General features: G+C 33.3%; 1 protein-coding gene across 1 annotated transcript in view; it reads left to right on the top strand.

The window, feature by feature from the left end:
• LOC306883069 (short transient receptor potential channel 7-like) overlaps positions 1 to 21149 on the top strand; it is a gene marked incomplete at both ends in the record, with an annotated part of 66054 nt that extends 44905 nt beyond the window's left edge. Inside the window, 6 exons of the mRNA XM_079438148.1 lie at positions 1391 to 1655; positions 18613 to 18808; positions 19177 to 19398; positions 19960 to 20040; positions 20159 to 20234; positions 21007 to 21149. Coding sequence (XP_079294274.1) covers positions 1391 to 1655; positions 18613 to 18808; positions 19177 to 19398; positions 19960 to 20040; positions 20159 to 20234; positions 21007 to 21149 — 983 coding nt within the window. The remainder of the gene's footprint in view (positions 1 to 1390; positions 1656 to 18612; positions 18809 to 19176; positions 19399 to 19959; positions 20041 to 20158; positions 20235 to 21006) is intronic.
• Positions 21150 to 21624: the final 475 nt, after the last annotated feature.

Here is a 21624-nt window from a genome sequence, read left to right as displayed (position 1 = left end):
AGCACTAATAGAAAGCTGCAACTCTTCTGTACTGCCTAAACGTGTGTGTAACTACTGCTATTATTCAAGTATTAAACTATTAAACTAACATAACAAATACATAAATAAATGAACATATAAATAAACAAACAAACAAACACAGTGTGCAGCAAGTCCAGAGAAAGAAAAATCATGATTGATATTGATTTCAGTTCTTTTGTTAGACTGGATGGAAAATCAAATGTTGTCAAAATCTAAAACTAAAATAATTTTTTTGTTAAAATTGAAAATAAAAAAAATGCTGATATAATGTAAAATATAAATATTAGATTGAAAACTTTTATTTTGAATTTTAATTCATATTTTGATTTTTTGTTTGTTTTAATTAAACATTTAGGAAATGTTGTTGTTTTTGTCATTTTCATTATTATTATTTTTCTTTTTTTAAATATAGCTGTACAGATTTTTATTAGTTTTTTTAGTTCAGTTTATATTTTTATATCACCTTAATTGTACAGATTTTAATTAAATAGAAGTATATTGTAAAAATTGTATTACGTTTACCTGTCATATATTAAGAATTTGTGAATAACCATTATCACTTAACGTTTTTGTTAATAAAAAAAAGTACTGAAATAAAATGAAATATTAATATTAGATGACATTTTCACATTTTCATAACATTTATTTTGTTTTAGTATTGAGGTAGTATTATATTATTTATGAATTTTTACATTTTTGTCTTTTAAATTTGAATTGAAGTTTACAAATTGAATTATTATTTTATTTCATTTTTAGCTATTTTAGTGCATCAAATTAAAATAAATGAAAATAAGCAATGTTGTCTTGGCAACTAAATAAAATAAAATCAGTTAAAGTTTGACTTAATATAAAATAAAATGTTTTTAAAAAACAAAAACTAATTTGAAACAAATTAAAAAGGAAACTGATAATATACAAATAAAAGCTAATTAAAAATATTAATAAATACTAAAATAACACTTGGAAATAGTAGTAGGTTGTTTGAGTATGGCATGCATACATAATACATACTTCTGTATGATAGAGCTGATATGTGTTATCAGTGCTGCAATCTGCTGGTGTGAAAGTGATATCGCAGCCTCTGAATTCACACAACATTTATGAATACATCTATAAAGAGTGTGTGTGTTCTGCTGAAATCTTTGAGTCAGCTGACAGTGTGTTTGATCTTCATTGTGTTCACTCAGAATCTCTGAACAAAGTCTACCTTTGACTTCCTTCCTCTGATTCTCTTTGAATTCAAACCATCAAACATGCGTGACGTTACTTTATCATTCCTTTAAATCTGAATCAGCTCCCAGTTACAGAATGTGTCATGGTATTGGTGCAGTATTTCCAGTAAAGCTCTCTGTACATGTCTCTGTCGCAGCGAGGATCAGGTGGAGGCCGTCAGATCCTCAGTTGATCTCCGAGGGTCTGTACGCCATCGCCGTGGTCCTGAGCTTCTCTCGCATCGCCTACATCCTCCCGGCCAATGAGAGCTTCGGCCCGCTGCAGATCTCTCTGGGACGTACCGTGAAGGATATCTTCAAGTTCATGGTTATCTTCATCATGGTCTTCGTGGCCTTTATGATCGGCATGTTCAACCTGTACTCCTATTACCTGGGGGCCAAATATAACCCTGCCTTCACCACGTGAGTGACACGCAGCCATAGCAACACCCTGGCAACCACACACACAACACACTATTTATGAAGAAATTGAAAACTTTTATTACATTTTTGCATCTTTTTTTGATGCCGGTGGTGCAGAAATTACACAATTTATTTTATAAGAAATTTCAAACATCAAATGTTTAATGAAAATATTTTTTTGATTAAATATTATATTACTTATTATTATAGTTATAATTACAGGACACAGATTTTACATTGCACATGCAAGACCGTAAAAATCATGCAACAAAACAAAACATTTTTACATTAAACATTTCACAGATTAAATGATTTAATACTGGCCCATAATATCTGAAACTATATTGTTGTTATAGAGTTCATTTTTAAAATTATTATTACTTATATTGCATATACTTATAATTAGAGGATATATTTTACATCACACATGCAACACTGTAAAAACTGTGCATTAATTAAAAAAAGTATTTTTCTTTAATTAAACATTTCTTGCTGAATTCATTTTATATTACTGTGACCTGCAATTGGACAGCAATATGTAAAATAATTAACGTGGCATGGATTTTGTTCATGAAATAATAAAATATTTATTTTACATAACATTTTTTGCTGAAACCGTTTAATATTACAGTGACCTGCAATTTGCCTATATGTAAAATTGTTAATATGATATGAGCTGAATGCAAAAAAAATGTCTATTGTGCATAAAAAAAAAAAATGTATTTACATGAAAAGGTATCACTGAAATTATTTAATAACTTGTTGTGACCCGCAGTTGGCCAACATATTTATTAACGTGACATGGACTGAATAGAAAAATATTTTGTTGTGTGTGTGCATAAATATATCAATTTATTTACATTAAACATTTCTCACTGAAATTAATTAATACTAATGTGACCTGCGTTTGGCCAAAAACATACAATTATTCATGTGAATTGGGCTAAATAAAAAATAAAAAAATCTTTATCATGGACAATTAAAAAAATCTAATATTTATTTATATTAAACATTAAAATGGTTTTTAAACATATTAAAATTATTTAATATTACCGTGACTTGCAATTGCCCAACAATGCATAAAACAATTAATGTGGCATGGGCTAAATATAAAAACTGTTTATTGTGCATTAATATATATATATATATATACACACACATATATACACACATAGTGCCCTCCACTAATATTGGCACCCTTGATAAATATGAGCAAAGGCAGTTGTGAAAATAAATCTGCATTGTTTATTTTTATTCACAAAAATCTAACCTATGATTGAAGTAAAACAATTGAAAGTGGCGGGAAAATCTCATGATGAAATAAATGTTTTTCTCCAATGAATGTTGGCCACAATTATTGGCACCCCTAGAAATTCTTATGAGTAAAATATCCCATATCTCTGAAGTATATTCCCATTCATATTAACATTTTGTAGCACACCAGGGTGATTAGGAGCATGAAATTGTTCAGCCATGACTTCCTGTTCCACAGGATTATAAATATGAGGAGCACAAAGACCAAATTCCCTTAATCATCCATCACAAGGAGTAAAACCAAAGAATATAATTCTGATGTGCAGAACAAGATTGTTGAGCTTCACAAAATAGAAAGTGGCTGTAAGAAGCATTGAAAATCCCCATTTCCACCATCAGGGCAATAATTAAGAGGCTCCAATCAACTAAAGATGTTACAAATCTGCCTGGAAGAGGACGTGTCTATATCGTCCTAATGCATGGTGAGGAGGAGAGTTTGAGTGGCCAAAGACTCTCCAAGAATCACAGATGAAGGATTGCAGTTCTTTCAAATGAACTGAGTCAAATCAAATATCCCCTACATCACATGTTGTTCGTGAGGGTTTCAAGGAAAATTCTCCTCACTCGTCCAAAAACAAGCTCCAGCATATTCTGACAAGACTGGAACTTCAAATGCCACTGGCTTCTAAGAGCGTTTTGGCAGCAAACCCACCAGATGAGTTTAATACAAACAGGCATAAAAAAGTACCCCATGTCCACGGTTAAATATACTGCTGGATCTTTAATGTTTTGGGCCTGTTTTTCTGCTGGAGGTCCTGAACATCTTGTTCAGATACATGGCATGATGGATTCTATCAAATACCAACAGATAAAAAATCAAAACCTGACTGCCTCTGTTAGAAATCTTATAATGGACCATGTTTGGATCTTCCACCAGGACAACAATCCAAAACAAACATCAAAAAACACAAAAATAGGTCCATGGCTGTCCCTGTCCTCTGACCTGAACCCTACAGAAAATGAGTGAGGTGAACTGAAGAGAAGTAGTACTAACATGGAGCTGTGAATCTGAAGGATCTGTAGAGATTCTGGATGAAGGAATGGTCTCTGATCTCTTGTCAGGTGTTCTCCAAACTCATCAGGCATTATAGGAGAAAACTCAGAGCTGTTACCCTGGGAAAAGGACGTGGCAATAATTGGGTGCCAATAATTCTGGCCAACATGAACTAGAGAAAACATTTATTTCACAAGGAGATTTTCCCACCACTTTCAATTGTTTTACTTCAATGATAGGTTGGAATTTTGTGAATTTTTTGAATGAAAGATAAAAAGAATAAACAATGCAGATTTATTTCATAGCCGGCTTTGCTCATATTTACCAAGGGTGCCAATATTAGTGGAGGGCACTGTGTGTATATATATATATATATATATATATATATATATATATATACTTTAAACATTTCTTGCTTAGATTATTTAATATTATAATATTATTGTGACTTTGTGACACCAACAATATGTGAAATTATTAACATGCACCTTTATTAACATGTAAAATTTTAATTAGTGGCATGGGCTGAATAGAAAAACTGATCGCACAATTTTTAAATAAACATAATAATTTATAGTCTATATTTTGAGTGTTTGCTTTCTAAATGTCTAAATGACTTTTCAGTCACTAATTTAAATAATTACTGTTAAAATAAAGTCATTGTCCTTCTCAATGTAAATGTTTTGAGTGAATTGTGTATGTAAACTAATGTATTTTGTTTTATGTGTAACTAAATGTGCTGCCTATCTTTGCCAGGACCCTCTTGTAAATGAGATTTTAAATCTCAAGAGTTTTTAATTCCTGGTTAAATAAAGGTTTAATAATAATTAATAATAAAAAAAGTAAATGTATCTTGATTTAGATATTTGTACTGATTTTTTTTTTTATTAATATATATTTTTTTTATTTTCTTTTGCAGTGTAGAACATCTTTTCCTTGCTTTCTCAACATTTTTTTATTGTCTTGAAACCCACCAACTGAAAACCACTGCTGTGAACAGACCCTAAACTAATGCACTAGACATTATTCAGACCCTTTATTATGCTGTTTTCTTTAAGAATGTGAGTGTGCATGTTCACAAACATGCATTCACCATCAAATACCTGCTGCTGAACCTCCAAGTTTGACTCTGACAGGTAAAAGCATAAGCTTCTGTGTGAATTGACAAAATTTCACCTAAAATCCCTTCTTTGGCTCTTATTCAAACTCTTGGTGTCTCTGGCTGTCATCTTGTATTAGCGTGAGTGCTGTTTTCAGCAGTAAGCGCTGATTTATATTCAGCACACAGATATGTCAGGCTTATGAGAGAATGGCTCAGCTGTAATCTTTTCCAAATCGCTCTGCGAATGTTTTTTTCATTTAAAAGCAAACAGAATGAGGCGCACCACCGGTGCTCACGGGGGCCGTTCTGCTGCGCCCGCGGCTTTCATTGTCTTTCATTTAAAGGGTCCAAATGCTCCAAACAACTCCTCATTATATAGGCAAGAAGATCCTAAACCTCAGTTAGAGAACTTTTGTCATACAATACAGCAAAAAATCATTTTGTTTGTTTTGTTTGTTTTTCAGTGCAAATATCAAAATGTTTAAGTCAAGATACATTTAGAACCAAAATGACTAAGTCTTATTTTCTGTTAAAAAAATTCAAAATGAAGAGATTAGGCTTGAAACAAGAAAAAAAATAAATGCTAATGAAGTCAATTTTCAATAGCACAGGCAGATATTTCTTTTAGTCATAAAAGTAGAATTCACAAGACTTATTATCTTATAGTTTGTAATTTTCTATATCACATAAAGGTATCTTGTTTTTTCATGAATGTGTAAATATTTTTTCTGGGAAAACAAGACAAAAATACTAATTAATAAAAACATGTTATGCTATACATAGCTATAAAATGACTAGAGAGCAGCTTGGACACATGAGCCTGGTCTGAGACATTGTTGAGATTCTTTCTAGATTTTTCTCAGGAGAAACATCAAGCAGGATGCTTCAGTGAAAGTCTCATTTTTTACTAATTACTCTCTCGGGGTGTGCAAAAATTACAAAAAATAATATTATTATTTCTGTGATTTTGTCGATCGCAATAATTAGTATTTAGAAGCATTTAGATGTATCTACACCACAATTACAATTGCATAAATAATACTAAATTATTATTTTTTAAAAGTTATAAAAATATTAAATCAAAAATATATAAAAAATATTAGACTAATGTTTTGAAAAATAATATTCTGAACAATTAAATATTAAATTATTTAAAATTATTGAGACCATTGATTTGATTCATTCAAACGCTAATTACTTTAGAAACGAAGCAAGCGACCCTCTTTATGAATAGATCACTGAATCAATCAATGATTTGTTCAAAATATGTACATTTATTGACGTTTTGTGTAAAATCAATAGCACATTTAAAAAAAATATATATTATCAGTAGTATTAGTATTATTCATTGCCAAGTTTACTCACTCACACACACACACACATACATTTTGTATTTATTCATTTGAATATTATTGTTATTGGGCAAGGTCTAAAGTTATATTTTATATAAGTTTAATGCTATATGTCAGAGTGCTGCCATTGTCATTTTGACTGAATCGCCTACCAACGTTTTTGAGGGCTGCTGTTGTTGTTTATTAAATACCATAATTCAATCAATAATATTTTATATAAATAATAGATGTTATAGTATTTAGCAGAAACGGTGTTCGTGTTGTTACATTGCTCTGCCATTAGATGGCGAAAAGAGACTGTTTTTATGAGTCAGCAGGAAAGACTTTATTGAAAGAGACTGAAATGAAATCCTTTTTAATAACAAGGAAGTTATTTTTACTTTCAACAACAGCTTGTAAGACGCAGCCAACAAATGCACTGAGCAGAGCTGTCAATGGAAATCACACTTAACAGATGAAAGGATAGTACGAGAAAGATATCGCTTTGCTCAGCAGACATTCATGTTTTATTGTGAATATGAGATTGATCTGAAGAATGAATGCTGTATCAGATACAAGTAATCACACTCGATCAGTCTATCTCTCCCTCATAATACTCTATTACATATAATGCACTGTTTGTAATACAGTAATACCATATGCTTTTAATGAAGCAACTCAACGTTCCTTCATTACTAGTTCTAAAGTGACATTTTTGAATTAGTAACGGAGGCTTGGGTTCAGCTGTTAAACTGTCAACTTTAGATTTGAATCCTTAGTGGAAGGAAGTATTTCTGCACAAAAGAGAGCCTTTAAAAGACACTTCATTGTTATGTTTTATGTATTTACACACTTGTGCCGTCAAACTGTTGTATAAATGTAATATCACACTCATAGCCATACAATATGGCTGTATAACGGCTCGCTTTGATTATTGAAAATAATTATAAAAAAAAATAAAATAAAAAATAAAACATCCTTTGAATATTTTACCATATGTGAAATTCATGTTTTTTCGTTTTGTTTTGTTTTTCTTCTCTTGCTGGTGATAACTGTTTTTGAACAGTATAAAATCAATATCACTTTGAAGTTGTGTGTTGGGACATTTGCTCATGCGATATTGCAAAACTATATCATGCAGAAATACAAGACAAAACCTCATAGAGAGGCATTTTGGCTTTCAATGATTGGATTTGGGGGTCATTTAAATTCTGCTAGGCTGCTCTTTTTTGTTTGTTTTTGAAAGTGACATACTTAATGTCAGCTTCTAAATCGTTAAAACAACAATCACAATATTATTGTAAACAAAACATGTCGCAATCTTTTAATACTATCTGTGAGAATGAGTGGATGCATTAAAGAGATCTCGCTGGTTTTGGCCAGTAATGTGTTTCAACCTAATTACGATGTATTGTGTCTGCGCTGGTAGTTTTGTTCGCTGTAGGTGGGAAATTAGCATGCTGATTAAAGTGATGCACCACCAGCTACCGGCCCGTAACGGCCCACGGAAACCCTGTTAGCGTCGCCATGGTTACGCTCATCCGTGAGGGCTCTAAATGGAGAGTCCCATCCACGTATCTGGGCCTGTCAGAGGAAGCATTGATTTTAATCATTTGGTGCTCATCACAGAGCATCCTGTGGCAATGGAGACTGTTTTTAGGACAATAAGAGCCGCGGAGCAGATGCAATCAATGAGAGCCTACAGCCCGATTTAATCTGAATCAGATAAACTGAACTGGGTTTGAGCTCAGGTTTATGTTTGATGTGGACTGGAAGGTCAGCGTAACATGGTGATGTGTGAGACCTGTCATACAACAGAAAACCTTCCCAAAAAATACATTATTAGGACATTAAAAATGAAAGCTTACTGGCCTGTGGGATGGGATTTTTATGATTTTTATGTCGGTTTGAAACATTTCAAATGTGTGGAACAGTTCACATTATTTTTACATGTACCGTAAGTGATCACCTCAATAATATTATTAATAATAATAATAAACAAAAAAAACACATAAACAATAGTGGTAGTGGTAGTAGTAGTAGTAATAATAATTTTATTGTTATTTATTTTATTTTATTGCTGTTGTTTTTAATATATATATATATATATATATATATATATATACATACATACATACATACACATACACACACACACACACACACACACACACACACATGTTGGTTTTTGTGGTTTATGGGGACTCTCCATAGGCGTAATGGTTTTTATACTGAACAAACTGTGTGTGCTATTGCCCTACACCTAAACTTAGCCCTCACAGGAGTCTTTGTGCATTCTTAGATTTTCAAAAAAACACCATTTAGTATGTTTCTTAAGCCTTTTGAATTACGGGGACATAGGCAGTGTCCTCATAAACCACCTTCATATTGTAAAACCTCTGTCATACCCATGTCATTATACAAATTTGTGTCCTCATAAACCACATAAACATGCACACACACACATATTTTCTTTATTTTGTGTCTAAGTAAATATGTTGAATTTTATTCATGATACTTTAATAATGTAAACGTATTGAAGTTCCTCTAGTGTCAGGTGAATTGAGTTCAGTTCCATGTAGTGTGTGTTGTGAACAGTGAGTGTGTGTTTGTGGTGTCAGTAGAGGGCAGTGTAGATCTGCTTTCATCTGTAGCTCCTTGTAGAGCAACATGCAGCATTTCTCAGCGAGCCTTGATAAAGTTCACATGGAGAAGGTGGAAATCATTAGTCATGAGACTGCCAATCACCTCTGCACCTCCAACGAACTTAACTAACCTCAGATGAGGAAGACAGAGGCTTAATGTGGGGTGGAAATAGAACAAGTAGAAGATAGCTTCAAAACGTGTCAAAAATCACAGCAGCTGAAACAGTAGAGCAAAGCAAAGGTCATGGGTTCAGTTCTCAAGGAATGCATGAACTGATCAAATGCAGACCTTAAGTCACTTTGAATAAAAGTGTTTGCCAAATGCATGACTGCAAATTGTGTTTGCTAAAGTCAGACTGGCCATTATATATTTCATTTACATTCACATTTATGCATTTGCCAGGTGCTTTTATCCAAAGTGACTCTCAGTGCATTAAGACTATACATTTAATCAGCTCATGCATTTTCATACATTTCATCAGGACGTGGACAGACTTTAATAAGTGCTTAAATACAACATGAAACATGTTAATTTGCACGACCACTATGACTGCAATAATTTTTGGCCTCATTTAATTTATTGATCAATTTTTTATTACGCATGATTCATCAGTGCATGTTGTTCAAGAGGAAATTATATTTGCGTTCTTTATTTGGTTTAATTTATGAACATTAGTTATCTGCATTATTTAACAACAACTAATTTCTACAGAATGTATTAATGTTCGGTAATCTAGGCATTTACAAAAGCATTTAACATTAGTTCATGAACTGTGAACTAACAAACATACAGTATAGACACACACACATGCATTAATAATAAATTCAACCTTATTATAATTTTTTTTTATTATTATTATTTTCTCTTTCTATGAAATCCAAAAAGTGTCCCAGTGTTTTCACAGAAATAATCATCTGAAAAAAAAAAAAAAACCTTTTCTGCTGACAAAGCGGATTTTTTAATTCAAAAGTATATAGTTAGTAGATATTTGACGTTTAGCTGTGCTTGTGCCGTGAACTGACAGATTCAGCCTGGAATATTTCATACTTTTAATAATTTAGCTGACTTTTAAAACATAAAATAGCAAAACTTTATGATAGCAAAAACAAAACTAAAAAGGTAGTTACCTTAAAATCAAGTACGGCTGTCCATTATTTCCCACTAGACTTAGTTTAACTCAGAAATGTGTCATATTATGGAAGTCGTATTGCACATGTGATTTTGTGTAATTATCTGACGTGAACTTTTCAAGTTCTGCAGATGTTTTTCTGTCCAGTGTTACAGTTTGTTCTTCGCATGGTCAGTCTGTCCCTGGATTCAATGTGAATCAGAGGAAATTAACAGTAGACAGATTGTTTTAATGTGGAAACACTCACAGGTTTGCTAACAAGCCTTAAAGGTTAGAGCACAGTTACTTCTGTGTGTTTATGTGTGTGTGTGTGTGTGTGTGTGGTATCTCTGAGGCTTAGTGTCTCGTGTTTGTGTGTGTGTGATGCAGGTGGATGTGATAATGATCTCCCTTGGGACGGTGCGTGTGTGTGAGTGGATAGTATTGAAGAGGTGCTGGCTAACACTTGATAGACAGCAGCACAGCACAAACTGATCACACAAACACACACACACACACACACACACGCACACTGACACTTGTCAAGGATGAGAGATGGTTTGCTCTGAAGGCGTCATAATTGGAAAATGGGCTGAAAACACATCCAGGTCTAATTTCACGCTGAAATCACATATAACAGATAACAAATTATAGATTTGCAAAGAGAAAATAAAGCCTATTGTGATTCTAATATTTGATTTCGGGGTGAAATATGATCTATAATATGTATTTATTATTATATTTTAATTAAATAGCTCTGATTTTATGTTTATTTAAATATATATATATATATATATATATATATATATATATATATATATATATATATATATATATATATATATTTTAGGTATTTTTCATTCTTTATTTGGTTATTTAATATTACTATTTAAGTTTAATTTATTTTTATTTCATATTTATTTCAGTTAGTGATTTTAGTGCTTCAAGTTAAACGTTGTAAAGTCAACCTTTCAAGTTTGTTTAATTAGTTTTTATTTAATATATATATTTTATATATATTATGTTATAATATAATATATTATTATTTTATTTTATGTTAAATAAAAAAATCTAGAAAATTAATAATAGTTATTGAACAAAATGTTTTAACAGTTTTAGTTTTTGTTAATAATAATAATTTGCATAAACATTTGTTTCTGATGAAAAAATGTTATTTATAGATTTAGCTAATTATAATTATCTATATATTTAGCTTCATCTTTAAACTATTTTTTAATGAACAAAATGGTTTTAATTCATCTCTTTTTAGTTATTGATAATGATATAGATGAGGATATTGCAACATTTTTAATTTACATTTATTTATTTATTTTAGTTTTTCAGCTAATATTTATATTTTATTCCAGCTTTATTTCAATTACCAAATATGTTCAATGAACAAAATATTTTTTTATATTTTTAATTTTAAAATTAATATTAAAGCAGGGAGAGAGAGAGAGAGAGACATGATGCTGGAGCGTCTCTGTGAAGCGCCACTGCAGGCTTTGCACTTTTACACTCCAGAGATAAAGAACCAGAGGAAACAGGCAGACAGGAATGGACAGAATGAGTGAAAATGTCCTCAAACCAGGAGAGAAAAGGCAAACCTCTCCCACTGGCAGAAGCTGAAGCACGCTCACGGTGTGTGAGGATCTTCATTTGAGCACATTCATCTCATAGAGTCTTTTTAAGCTTGTGACAGTGTGTGTGTGTGTCAGTGTGTGGGTTTTCGCCAGGGAACAAATAAAAACGTTTAAGAAAATCTTGAAAAATTTCACCCACGGGGCCTGCTGTCACTCAAGGATTTTGCTGAATTATTTGAAAATGCATAAATGCATATAGCTTCACACACACGCACGCACACACATGTGTGAATATACATTTCTAATATGTAAATATTATTAATAAATAATATAAATTTAATACATAAATTAATGAATAAATAAATTATTTTAATAATAGCACATTTGTAATATAAATATAATAAATTAATGTGTAAATAATGTAATAAATTATATGTAAACGCACACACACACATATATATATATATACAGTATCTCACAGAAGTAAGTACACCCCTCACATTTTTGTCAATATTTTATTATATCTTTTTCATGTGACTGAAGACATGACACTTTGCTACAATGTAAAGTAGTGAGTGTACAGCTTGTATAACAGAGTAAATTTGCTGTCCCCTCAAAATAACTCAACACACAGCCTCATTTCTTCAGTGTCGTCACATGAAAAGATATAATAAAATATTTACAAAAATGTGAGGGGTGTACTCACTTCTGTCAGATAGTATATATATATATATATATATATATATATATATATATATATATATATATATATATATATAGTAAATGTGGTATATACATATATAAATATATTATATTTATTTATGTTATTATTAATAAATAATATAAATTTGAAATATTAATATAATAAATGTCAAAATATTTTATATTGTATAACAATTATATAATAATTTATAATAATTATGTAAAAAAGTAATATATGATTTTAAATATAAACGTGTTCATAAATATGTGTGTGTGTGTGTGTGTATTTATATATAAATATATGCAGCATCACACACATGCTCAAAGCATCTTTAGCAATCAATCGAATGTCAGTCAGTTTATCAGAGGAAAAAGACATAAGAAATTGAAAAGAGGTGAAATATTGATCTACAAGACATGGCATAATCAAGTGTTGTAAATTATTCCAGCATATGAATTATGCAGTGGATTTTTGAAAGGATTTTATAGGTCATCTTCAGGACAGGTTTGAAGACCCCACCCTCCTCATTTGCATTCAAGCCAGAAGCCTTGAGGAACACTAGTGCTTTAGTTAAGATTAATTGCTTGTGTTGCACCAGACATCATTAGTCAATCGATTTGTACAAAAGCATCTGCTAAATGAATTAAATATAAATGCTAAAGACCTGAAGAAGCAGAAGACCCGAGAGCTATTCCTGTAAATACAGGGGAATGAAAGTCAGACTACGGCTGGATAAAATACAGATGATATTTTAAGAAAGAGAGAAACCGAGAGAGAGAGGGAATGGTTTTCTTGCCCAGTCTGTGGGCGCAAGGCAACAGAAGAAAAGCCAACACAAAACTGGAACCTGCTGTGAGTGAGTGAGTGTGTGTGTGTGTGTGTGTGTGTGTGTGTGTTCAAGGAAGGTAGATGACCTAAACAGAAAGTCAGAAAGCGTTTCTCTTTTCGTTCTGCCTACATCTTTAAGCACGTTCACTGTGAAGTAATTCTGTGAAACAGAAAGAGAACGGCTCTAAGGAAATATATGCTTCTGTGTGTGTTTGTGCAGTTTTAGGATACTTACCTGTGACTAACCAGTTACTAACACATACAGACACACATCTGAAGCAAACGTGGTTGAGAAGCTCTACTGTAGACTTCTGTGAAGTTAATTATAATCTCTCCGTTCCAAAACCTAGTTAGTTACTTTTCTATCCGCCACCTACATAGTCAGCTGTCTTTGAAGATGATGTCGTAAGTGATGGATTTGAAGCATTACACAAATATTGTAACTCACAATTGTTATTGATTCTTTTCAATAGTGAATTAAATACTGTATATTTATAAAATCTAATAATAATTCTGGCCTAATATTACCTAATTTGATATATATGGGTAGTTCACAAATAAAAATTGGACTGTGTCCTATGGTGTGACATACCAAAAATGTAGAAACAAAACTTAACATACAAATAACATGAGAAAAATGTATCTTCATTCAAATAGCATGAGAGAGGTTTATCTTCAATGTTAGAAGTTTTGTTTTTTTTGTACATTTTTCCATCACACCATAGGGCACATTGATATGTCAACTACCCATATACAGTCACCGGCCACTTTATTAGGTACACCTGAGACCTGTTCAATTGCTTGGTAACACAAATTGCTAATCAGCCAATCACATGGCAGCAACTCAATGCATTTAGGCATCTAGATGTGGTGCAGACGACTTGCTGAAGTTCAAGCCGAGCATCAGAATGGGGAAGAAAGGGGATTTAAGTGACTTTGAACGTGGAATGGTTGTTGGTGCCAGACGGGCTGGTCTGAGTATTTCAAAAACTGCTGATTACTGGGATTTTCATGCACAACCATCTCTAGGGTTTACAGAGAATGGTCCGAAAAAGACAAAATATCCAGTGAGCGGCAGTTGTGTGGACGAAAATGCCTTGTTGATGTCAGCGGTCAGAGGAGAATGGGCAGACTGATTAGAGATGATAGAAAGGCAACAGTAACTCAAATAACCACTCGTTACAATCAAGGTATGCAGAATATGATCTCTGAACGCACAACACGTCGAACCCTGAAGCAGATGGGCTACAGCAGCAGAAGACCACACCGGGTGCCGCTCCTGTCAGCTAAGAACAGGAAACGGGGGCTACAATTCACACAGGCTCACCAAAATTGGACAATTGAAGATTAAAAAAAATGTTGCCTGGTCTGATGAGTCTCAAATTCTGCTGCGACATTCAGATGGTAGGGTCAGAATTTGGCATAAAGAACATGAAAGCATGGATCCATCCTGCCTTGTCTCAAGAGTTCAGGCTGGTGGTGGTGGTGTAATGGTGTGGGGGATATTTTCTTGGCACACTTTGGGCCCCTTAGTACCAATTGAGCATTGTTTAAACACCACAGCCTACCTGAGTATGGTTGCTGACCATGTCCATCCCTTTATGAGTACAGTGTACCCATCTTCTGATGGCTACTTCCAGCAGGATAATGCACCATGTCACAAAGCTCAAATCATCTCAGACTGGTTTCTTGAACATGACAATAAGTTCACTTTACTCAAATGGCCTCCACAGTCACCAGATCGCAATCCAATAGAGCACTTTTGGGATGCTGTGGAACGGGAGATTCGCATCATGGATGTGCAGCCGACAAATCTGCAGCAACTGCGTGATGCTATCATGTCAATATGGATCTCTGAGGAATGGTTCCAACACCTTGTTGAATCTATGCTATGAAGAATTAAGGCAGTTCTGAAGGCAAAAGGGGGTCCAACCCGGTACTAGAAAGGTGTACCTAATAAAGAGGCCAGTGAGTGTATATATATATATATATATATACACTCACTATATATATATATGTATATGGTGAAAACAACTTTACAAAATAAGCTTTTTATTTTCACAAAATCTGTCATTTTATTTCGCTGTTTGGCCATAGCATCATTGGATGGTTCACAATCATTCATATGTGTGAAAATGAGCTGAGAAGGAAAGAAATAGTTGTAATTGGCTCAGAGGAAGACAGGAATCATGTCTTTGTGGCAGTTTTCTACTGATAAAGGGAGAATACAAGACAACTTCACCTTACAAATAGTTGTGAAAAGCTAAAATGCTATGAAATTCTCCTATTTTGTGAGAAAGTGTGACATGCTCGAGCAAAACAGACACATTTGGAATAAGCAACTCAAAATTAGTGGAAAACAAGTGCTGGATTTTATTCAGCAAATATGAAGCAGGGCATTGTAATCATTTCTCTTTTATTGTCATATTATTATCCCATTGCTACGGTGGCCGAGATAGCTCAACATGCTGCAAATAGAAAAAACACGTGCAAATTAAGAAAACAACTTCATCAGTTTGACAACACACGCGCTACAAATGCTCACAACACAACCGAATAAAGAAACTCTTTATTTGGTTGTGTTGTGAGCATTGGCAGCGTGTTTCTTTATTTGTTTGCATTGTGAGCATTTGCAGCACCTGCTGTCAAACTGATGAAGATGTTTTCTTGATTTGCTGGTGCTTTTTTTATTTGTATGTGTTTCCTGAAGTTGCAGCGTGTTGAGCTCTCTCGGCCACCGTACATTTCAGTGAATTTTGGGATTGCCTTTTCAGAGAAGGTAACATGTCTTAAAGAAATAGTTCATCCAAAAATGAAAGTTTTCTTAAAATATACTCACCCTCAGGCATTTCAAGATGTGTATGAGTTTGTTTCTTCATGCAAACAAATTTGGAGAAATGTAACATTACATCACTTGCTCACCAATGAATCCTCTGCAGTGAATGCATGCCGTCAGAATGAGATATATATATTTATTTAGAACTGTTTTGGACTGTTTTTCATGACGTTTTCCCTTGAGAAAGCAATATTATGGATAGAGGTCTCATATTTTAGCAAAGGTTTGAAGTTAAATGTTTTAGTGATGGATTTGTTTCTTACAAACATGCAGCTTTTAGCTACATAAGACTTTAACTGATGGAGTGGAGTGGTGTAGATTACTTGTGGATTATTATGATGTCTTTATCAGCTGTTCGGACTCTCATTCTGACGGCACCCATTCACTGCAGAGGATCCATTGATGAGTAAGTGATGTAATGCTACATTTCTCCAAATCTGATGAAGTAACAAACTCATTTACATCTTGGATGGCTTGAGGGTGAGTACGTTTTCAGCAAATGTTCATTTTTGGGTGAGTTATTGTATTAGTGCTCTTCTCTGAGTAGAGCTGACTTGTTTTTTCTTGACAGGTTGTCGCTGGACGTCACTGAGGTTTTGTCAGATTTACTTTAGGGGTCAGTTTTAGCTCACACACATTTAATAATTTAATGACAGAGGAACTGAAGTTTTTATCTCTCATCACACAAAATAATATTTTTAATATTAAACAGACAAGCTGGATTCATCATTTTGATTGGCGTCGGGATGGCATCTAATCTCTCGCTAATATTTATTCATCTGAGCCGGTGTGTTTGGGTGGAAAGCGGGCCAGTCTTTCTTCAGAGAGACTAATGGATGGAAAACAGGAAAGATGAGTAGAAAAGAAGTGTCATTAAGAACAATAAAGAGAAGGAGATGTAATTTATGAGGGTAAATAGACAGAGAGAGAGAGAAGGAGATCATAACAGAAGCGATAGAAGAACTTCTTAGGTGGATAATCTTTTGAATAGTCTCTTTCTAATATGATTTACATGTTAATAAAACCAGTTGCTCATGGCTATAATATACCTACTGTCTGAAATCATCATATAAATTGCTAGAGAGAAACTCTAAACCACATCTAGATATATTAATAATGAATGAGAGACTGAGAAAATATCAAGTGTGAAATAAAGAGACTTACATTAAAAAAGGAAAATGTTACAGAGAATGAAAAATGGTAGAAAAGTTAATGCAATTATATTTAATATATTAATATATAATACATTTAATTGTAGTTACATTATACACAAGAGTGAAAGAGTATCTGCATGAATCAAAATCTGTTCATCTTTCAACCCAAAATCATAATAAAGAAATGTATATTTTTATTTTACAAGAAAAAAAAAATCCTATTTTTAGGACCTTTATGTATGTATTTATAATATTATGAATGTGAAAGAGTGAAAAAGTATCTTACCAAATCTTACCAAATCTGCTCATAATTACACCATAATTGCAACCCAAAATTATTAATAAATTATATTTATATTTTACATGAAAATTAAACCTTATTTATTTATTTAGCATTGTGGCATTTTCATTACAATTAACTGCATTTTACCAGAAATGTGCAGCATTGTAATATGAAACGCAATATATAATTTTAATTGTAAAATATTTATTTATATGGTATATGGTAATATCATTGTATTTTTTTTTAATTAATATTAAAAATGTTATTATTGTTTAAATTACAAACAAAAAGTATCCAAATGCATAACAGTGAGAATTTGGATAGAAAATGTGTTAAGAAATAATCTCAACGCAAACCTTAGTACTTTTGTTGGTGATTTAAATTCCAGCTTTGGCACAGACGCAACACGTTTAAATATTCAGAGCGACACAGATGGAGTGAGGCCTTGACTCTGTCCACTCGATGAGTTCAGCATTAACACACAAACATTTCAGTAACATCACAAAACAAATCCATTATTTAACAGAGCCTCTGTTCTTATGTTCTCCAGCGTCACTCCATCTGATTCACTGAGTGATTCATCATCTTCATTCTGCATGAATACAGCTCTCTGTTAAAAACAGGCACAGATGGAATAAAAATGTGTTACGCACAAGAAAGGACAATCACAGAAATGTTCAATTAAAGGCTTGCTGAAGTTTTTCTACCTCTCGGATGTTTCTCCTGAAAAAAGACCATATCATAATCTCATATGTTCCTCTCTAGAAGAGATCGCAACAGGTCTCAAACAGTTCAGATTTACTAAGATACAAATATTTGCAAACAAAAGTCTCTGTCTGTGTCACAAACTCCATCCATGTCACAAACTTTCTCAGTTGATTCTGCACTGAATTTGTTTTTTTATATTGGTCTAATCAAAAATAATGGTTTAAACCTGTTTTGTTTAGTTTGTCTAAAAACAATATATATATATATATATATATATATATATATATATATATATATATATATATATATATATATAAATGAGCAACCTCTGAGCAATACTGTTCCTCTGCTCTGTGTTTGTTGACAGGGTTGAGGAGAGCTTTAAAACTCTTTTCTGGTCCATATTCGGTCTGTCGGAGGTGATTTCTGTGGTTCTGAAGTATGATCATAAGTTCATCGAGAACATCGGTTATGTTTTGTACGGGGTTTATAATGTCACCATGGTGGTGGTTCTTCTCAACATGCTGATCGCAATGATCAACAGCTCCTACCAGGAAATTGAGGTATGAATTTACTGCAAAAATTACTGATTCTCAATCTTACTATGTCTTGGTTTCACAAAAAACATCTAAATTTCCTTAAAGCAAGATAAATTTACCTGACAAGCAGTGATGGGAATGTTATACTTAAAGATTATAATCCATTACTGATGACTACATGATGAAAAACTGATGTATTAACTAACACATTATAGGTAATGTCATCTGATGACTTTTTGATTACTTTTGACCTAACTCATTTAACATATGCATCTGATTATACTTATCGTACACCATATTTACATAAAATAGTAAGAAAATATGTTCCATTCTTTATCATCAACGACATTAAATCAGGATTTGTGAGTTGATAAATCTCTCCATCTCTGCAGGAAGACGCTGATGTGGAGTGGAAGTTTGCTCGTGCTAAACTCTGGTTGTCATATTTCGATGAGGGACGGACGCTGCCTCCGCCGTTTAACCTGGTGCCCACCCCAAAATCCTTCTACTATCTGATCATCCGGGTCAAGTCCTGCCTTATACGACTGTGTAAGGGCAAAAGTCATCGGCATGAAAACGAGCTGGAGATGGGAATGCTCAATTCACGGCTGAGGGTACAACACATACTGAACACTAAAAGTGTCTACTTATATTTTATTTTGAATATTATTTGAGTTCCTCATCTATCGTAGATGTATTTTCTTTCAACTTTAATCCATCTCACAGTAGATCTGAATCTGAATGTCTTGTCTGATTGCCTGATGTCTCGACTGCAGTTTTGTGTCTTCAAAACTGATTTGCCGCTGCAGACGGACAGAAAGACTTTGATTAAGATCCTTTAAATGGAAATGATCTTGACAGTGAGACTCAATCAAGTGTCGTTTAAAGAACAAATGGCTGAAATCTGGTTTTTGCAGTGTTTTGCCTCTGTGAGCTTCCAAAATGTAGCGTCAGAAAACTTCTATAGAGAACTAATGCTGAAAACTGACGAGAATTTAGACTAAAACTTTTGCATTTAGAATGTAGAATAAATATTAATTATATATTATTATATATATAATTATAATTCATTATTATTAATTATTCATAGCACATTAAACATTTCAGTGCAAAATCAGTTTCACATTATGAAAACTCAAAGCAGTGATGCATGTTGGATATTGGCCTTTTTTCAGGCTGATCGTCATCGAGCAAACCTCAGGAGCCGAGAGGAGAGCACTGTCAAGAAACCCATCAAAAACCCCACAAGATATCAGGTCAGTGACTCTACAAACCATATGAACCTGAAGAGAGTTCATTATGATCTCTGTATGCAGTCAGTTTGAATTAACAAGCTCTTTCTCCCTCATATCTGTCTGTCTGTCTGTCTAACAGAAGATAATGAAGCGCTTGATTAAGCGCTATGTTTTGAAGGCTCAGGTCGACAGAGAGAATGATGAAGTCAATGAAGGTACAAACCCAGTAAATTTACTGTAGTCTCTGGTTTTATTTCACCCCAGACTGTCAGCTCAAATCATGTGTCTTGATGATCACTCAAACTTTCTTGTGTAAAGGTCATTGCACACTGCCTCTGAACTTTTCGGCTGTCATAAAAACATTTGGATCGGGCTCAATTTGTTCAGTTTTTCGCATTCGTAGCAATCATTTTGAGAGGTGTTTTGACAGTTCAGAGCCACCGTACAAGTGGATGCCAAAATCCAGAATGGCGAATGTCAAGTTCATCCACTTCGTCTCGCAGCACAAAGCATTGTGTATAGAGCCAGTTCACAGAAATTGGTGGTCTTCTTTTTAATATGTGGCTCTAGTATCGCTAGCAAAGCATCAAACTGAGATACTGGCATCTTGAAGTAAACTTTGAATTGCCCAGGATAATCCCGCTGCTCCTTAAGGAGGCGGAACTCTCCTTCCTCTCTATATCTCATGATTGAATGGACCCAATATTTCCCTTCTTTTCTTTTTTTAAGAAGCGAGAGGACAACAAAATCATCCTCAATGCTTGAAGACTCCATTTCCTGTAGCAGGCTACTGTTTTGCTCATTTTTTCGCAACAGATTAATTAATACGCATCGGACTCAGTGCAAGGTTTCTGTGTGTGACAAATTTTTAAGATAATGAATATGAAAAAACGCATATGAAAATTTCGGACTCAGTGTGCAGAGACCTTAAGAGTAAAAATCTGCTTACTTACGGTATGAGTAACTTAAACTCTGTGTGTGTTAAAGGTGAACTGAAGGAAATAAAACAGGACATCTCCAGTCTGCGCTACGAACTTCTGGAAGAGAAATCTCAGGCCACTGGAGAACTGGCTGACCTCATTCAACAACTCAGCGACAAGTTCGGCAGGAACGCCAAGAAACAACCTTGAGACAGAAAGACAGATGGAGAGAGTGATATGGTAGTTTAGGAGCAGTGTCTGGACGCTTAAAAATGTCTGAATGTCATTCATTAGATACAAAATGCATACAAAAGATGCACAAACACACTTCACAAGCAAAACAGCTTACATACAGATGTTTGTACGGTTTGACATGATAAAACAGATCTAGTGATAAAAATGAAGACAGACATTATTGCATTTGTTTGTGTATGGTTAGTGGATGATGTTGCTAGTTGATGAGATTATTTGACATCTGTGTGAATTTGAAGCTTAATTCTGCCATGGAATAAAAAAACGGTAATTTTATCTTACAATTCAGACTTTTTTCTTAGAAAAAAGGATAAAAAAGTTGCAAGCAATTTTATTTATTTTTATTCTGTAGTGGAAAGAAAAGAACCTAGATGCACTGATACCGACACACACTTGATCTAATAAATCACATTCAGATATTTTTAACGATAGT

Source organism: Barbus barbus (assembly GCF_936440315.1).
Source record: "Barbus barbus genome assembly, chromosome: 17".
NCBI lineage: Eukaryota > Metazoa > Chordata > Actinopteri > Cypriniformes > Cyprinidae > Barbus > Barbus barbus.
The sequence above is the reverse complement of the archived record's forward strand: the minus strand, read 5'-3'. Positions and strand labels throughout refer to the sequence as shown.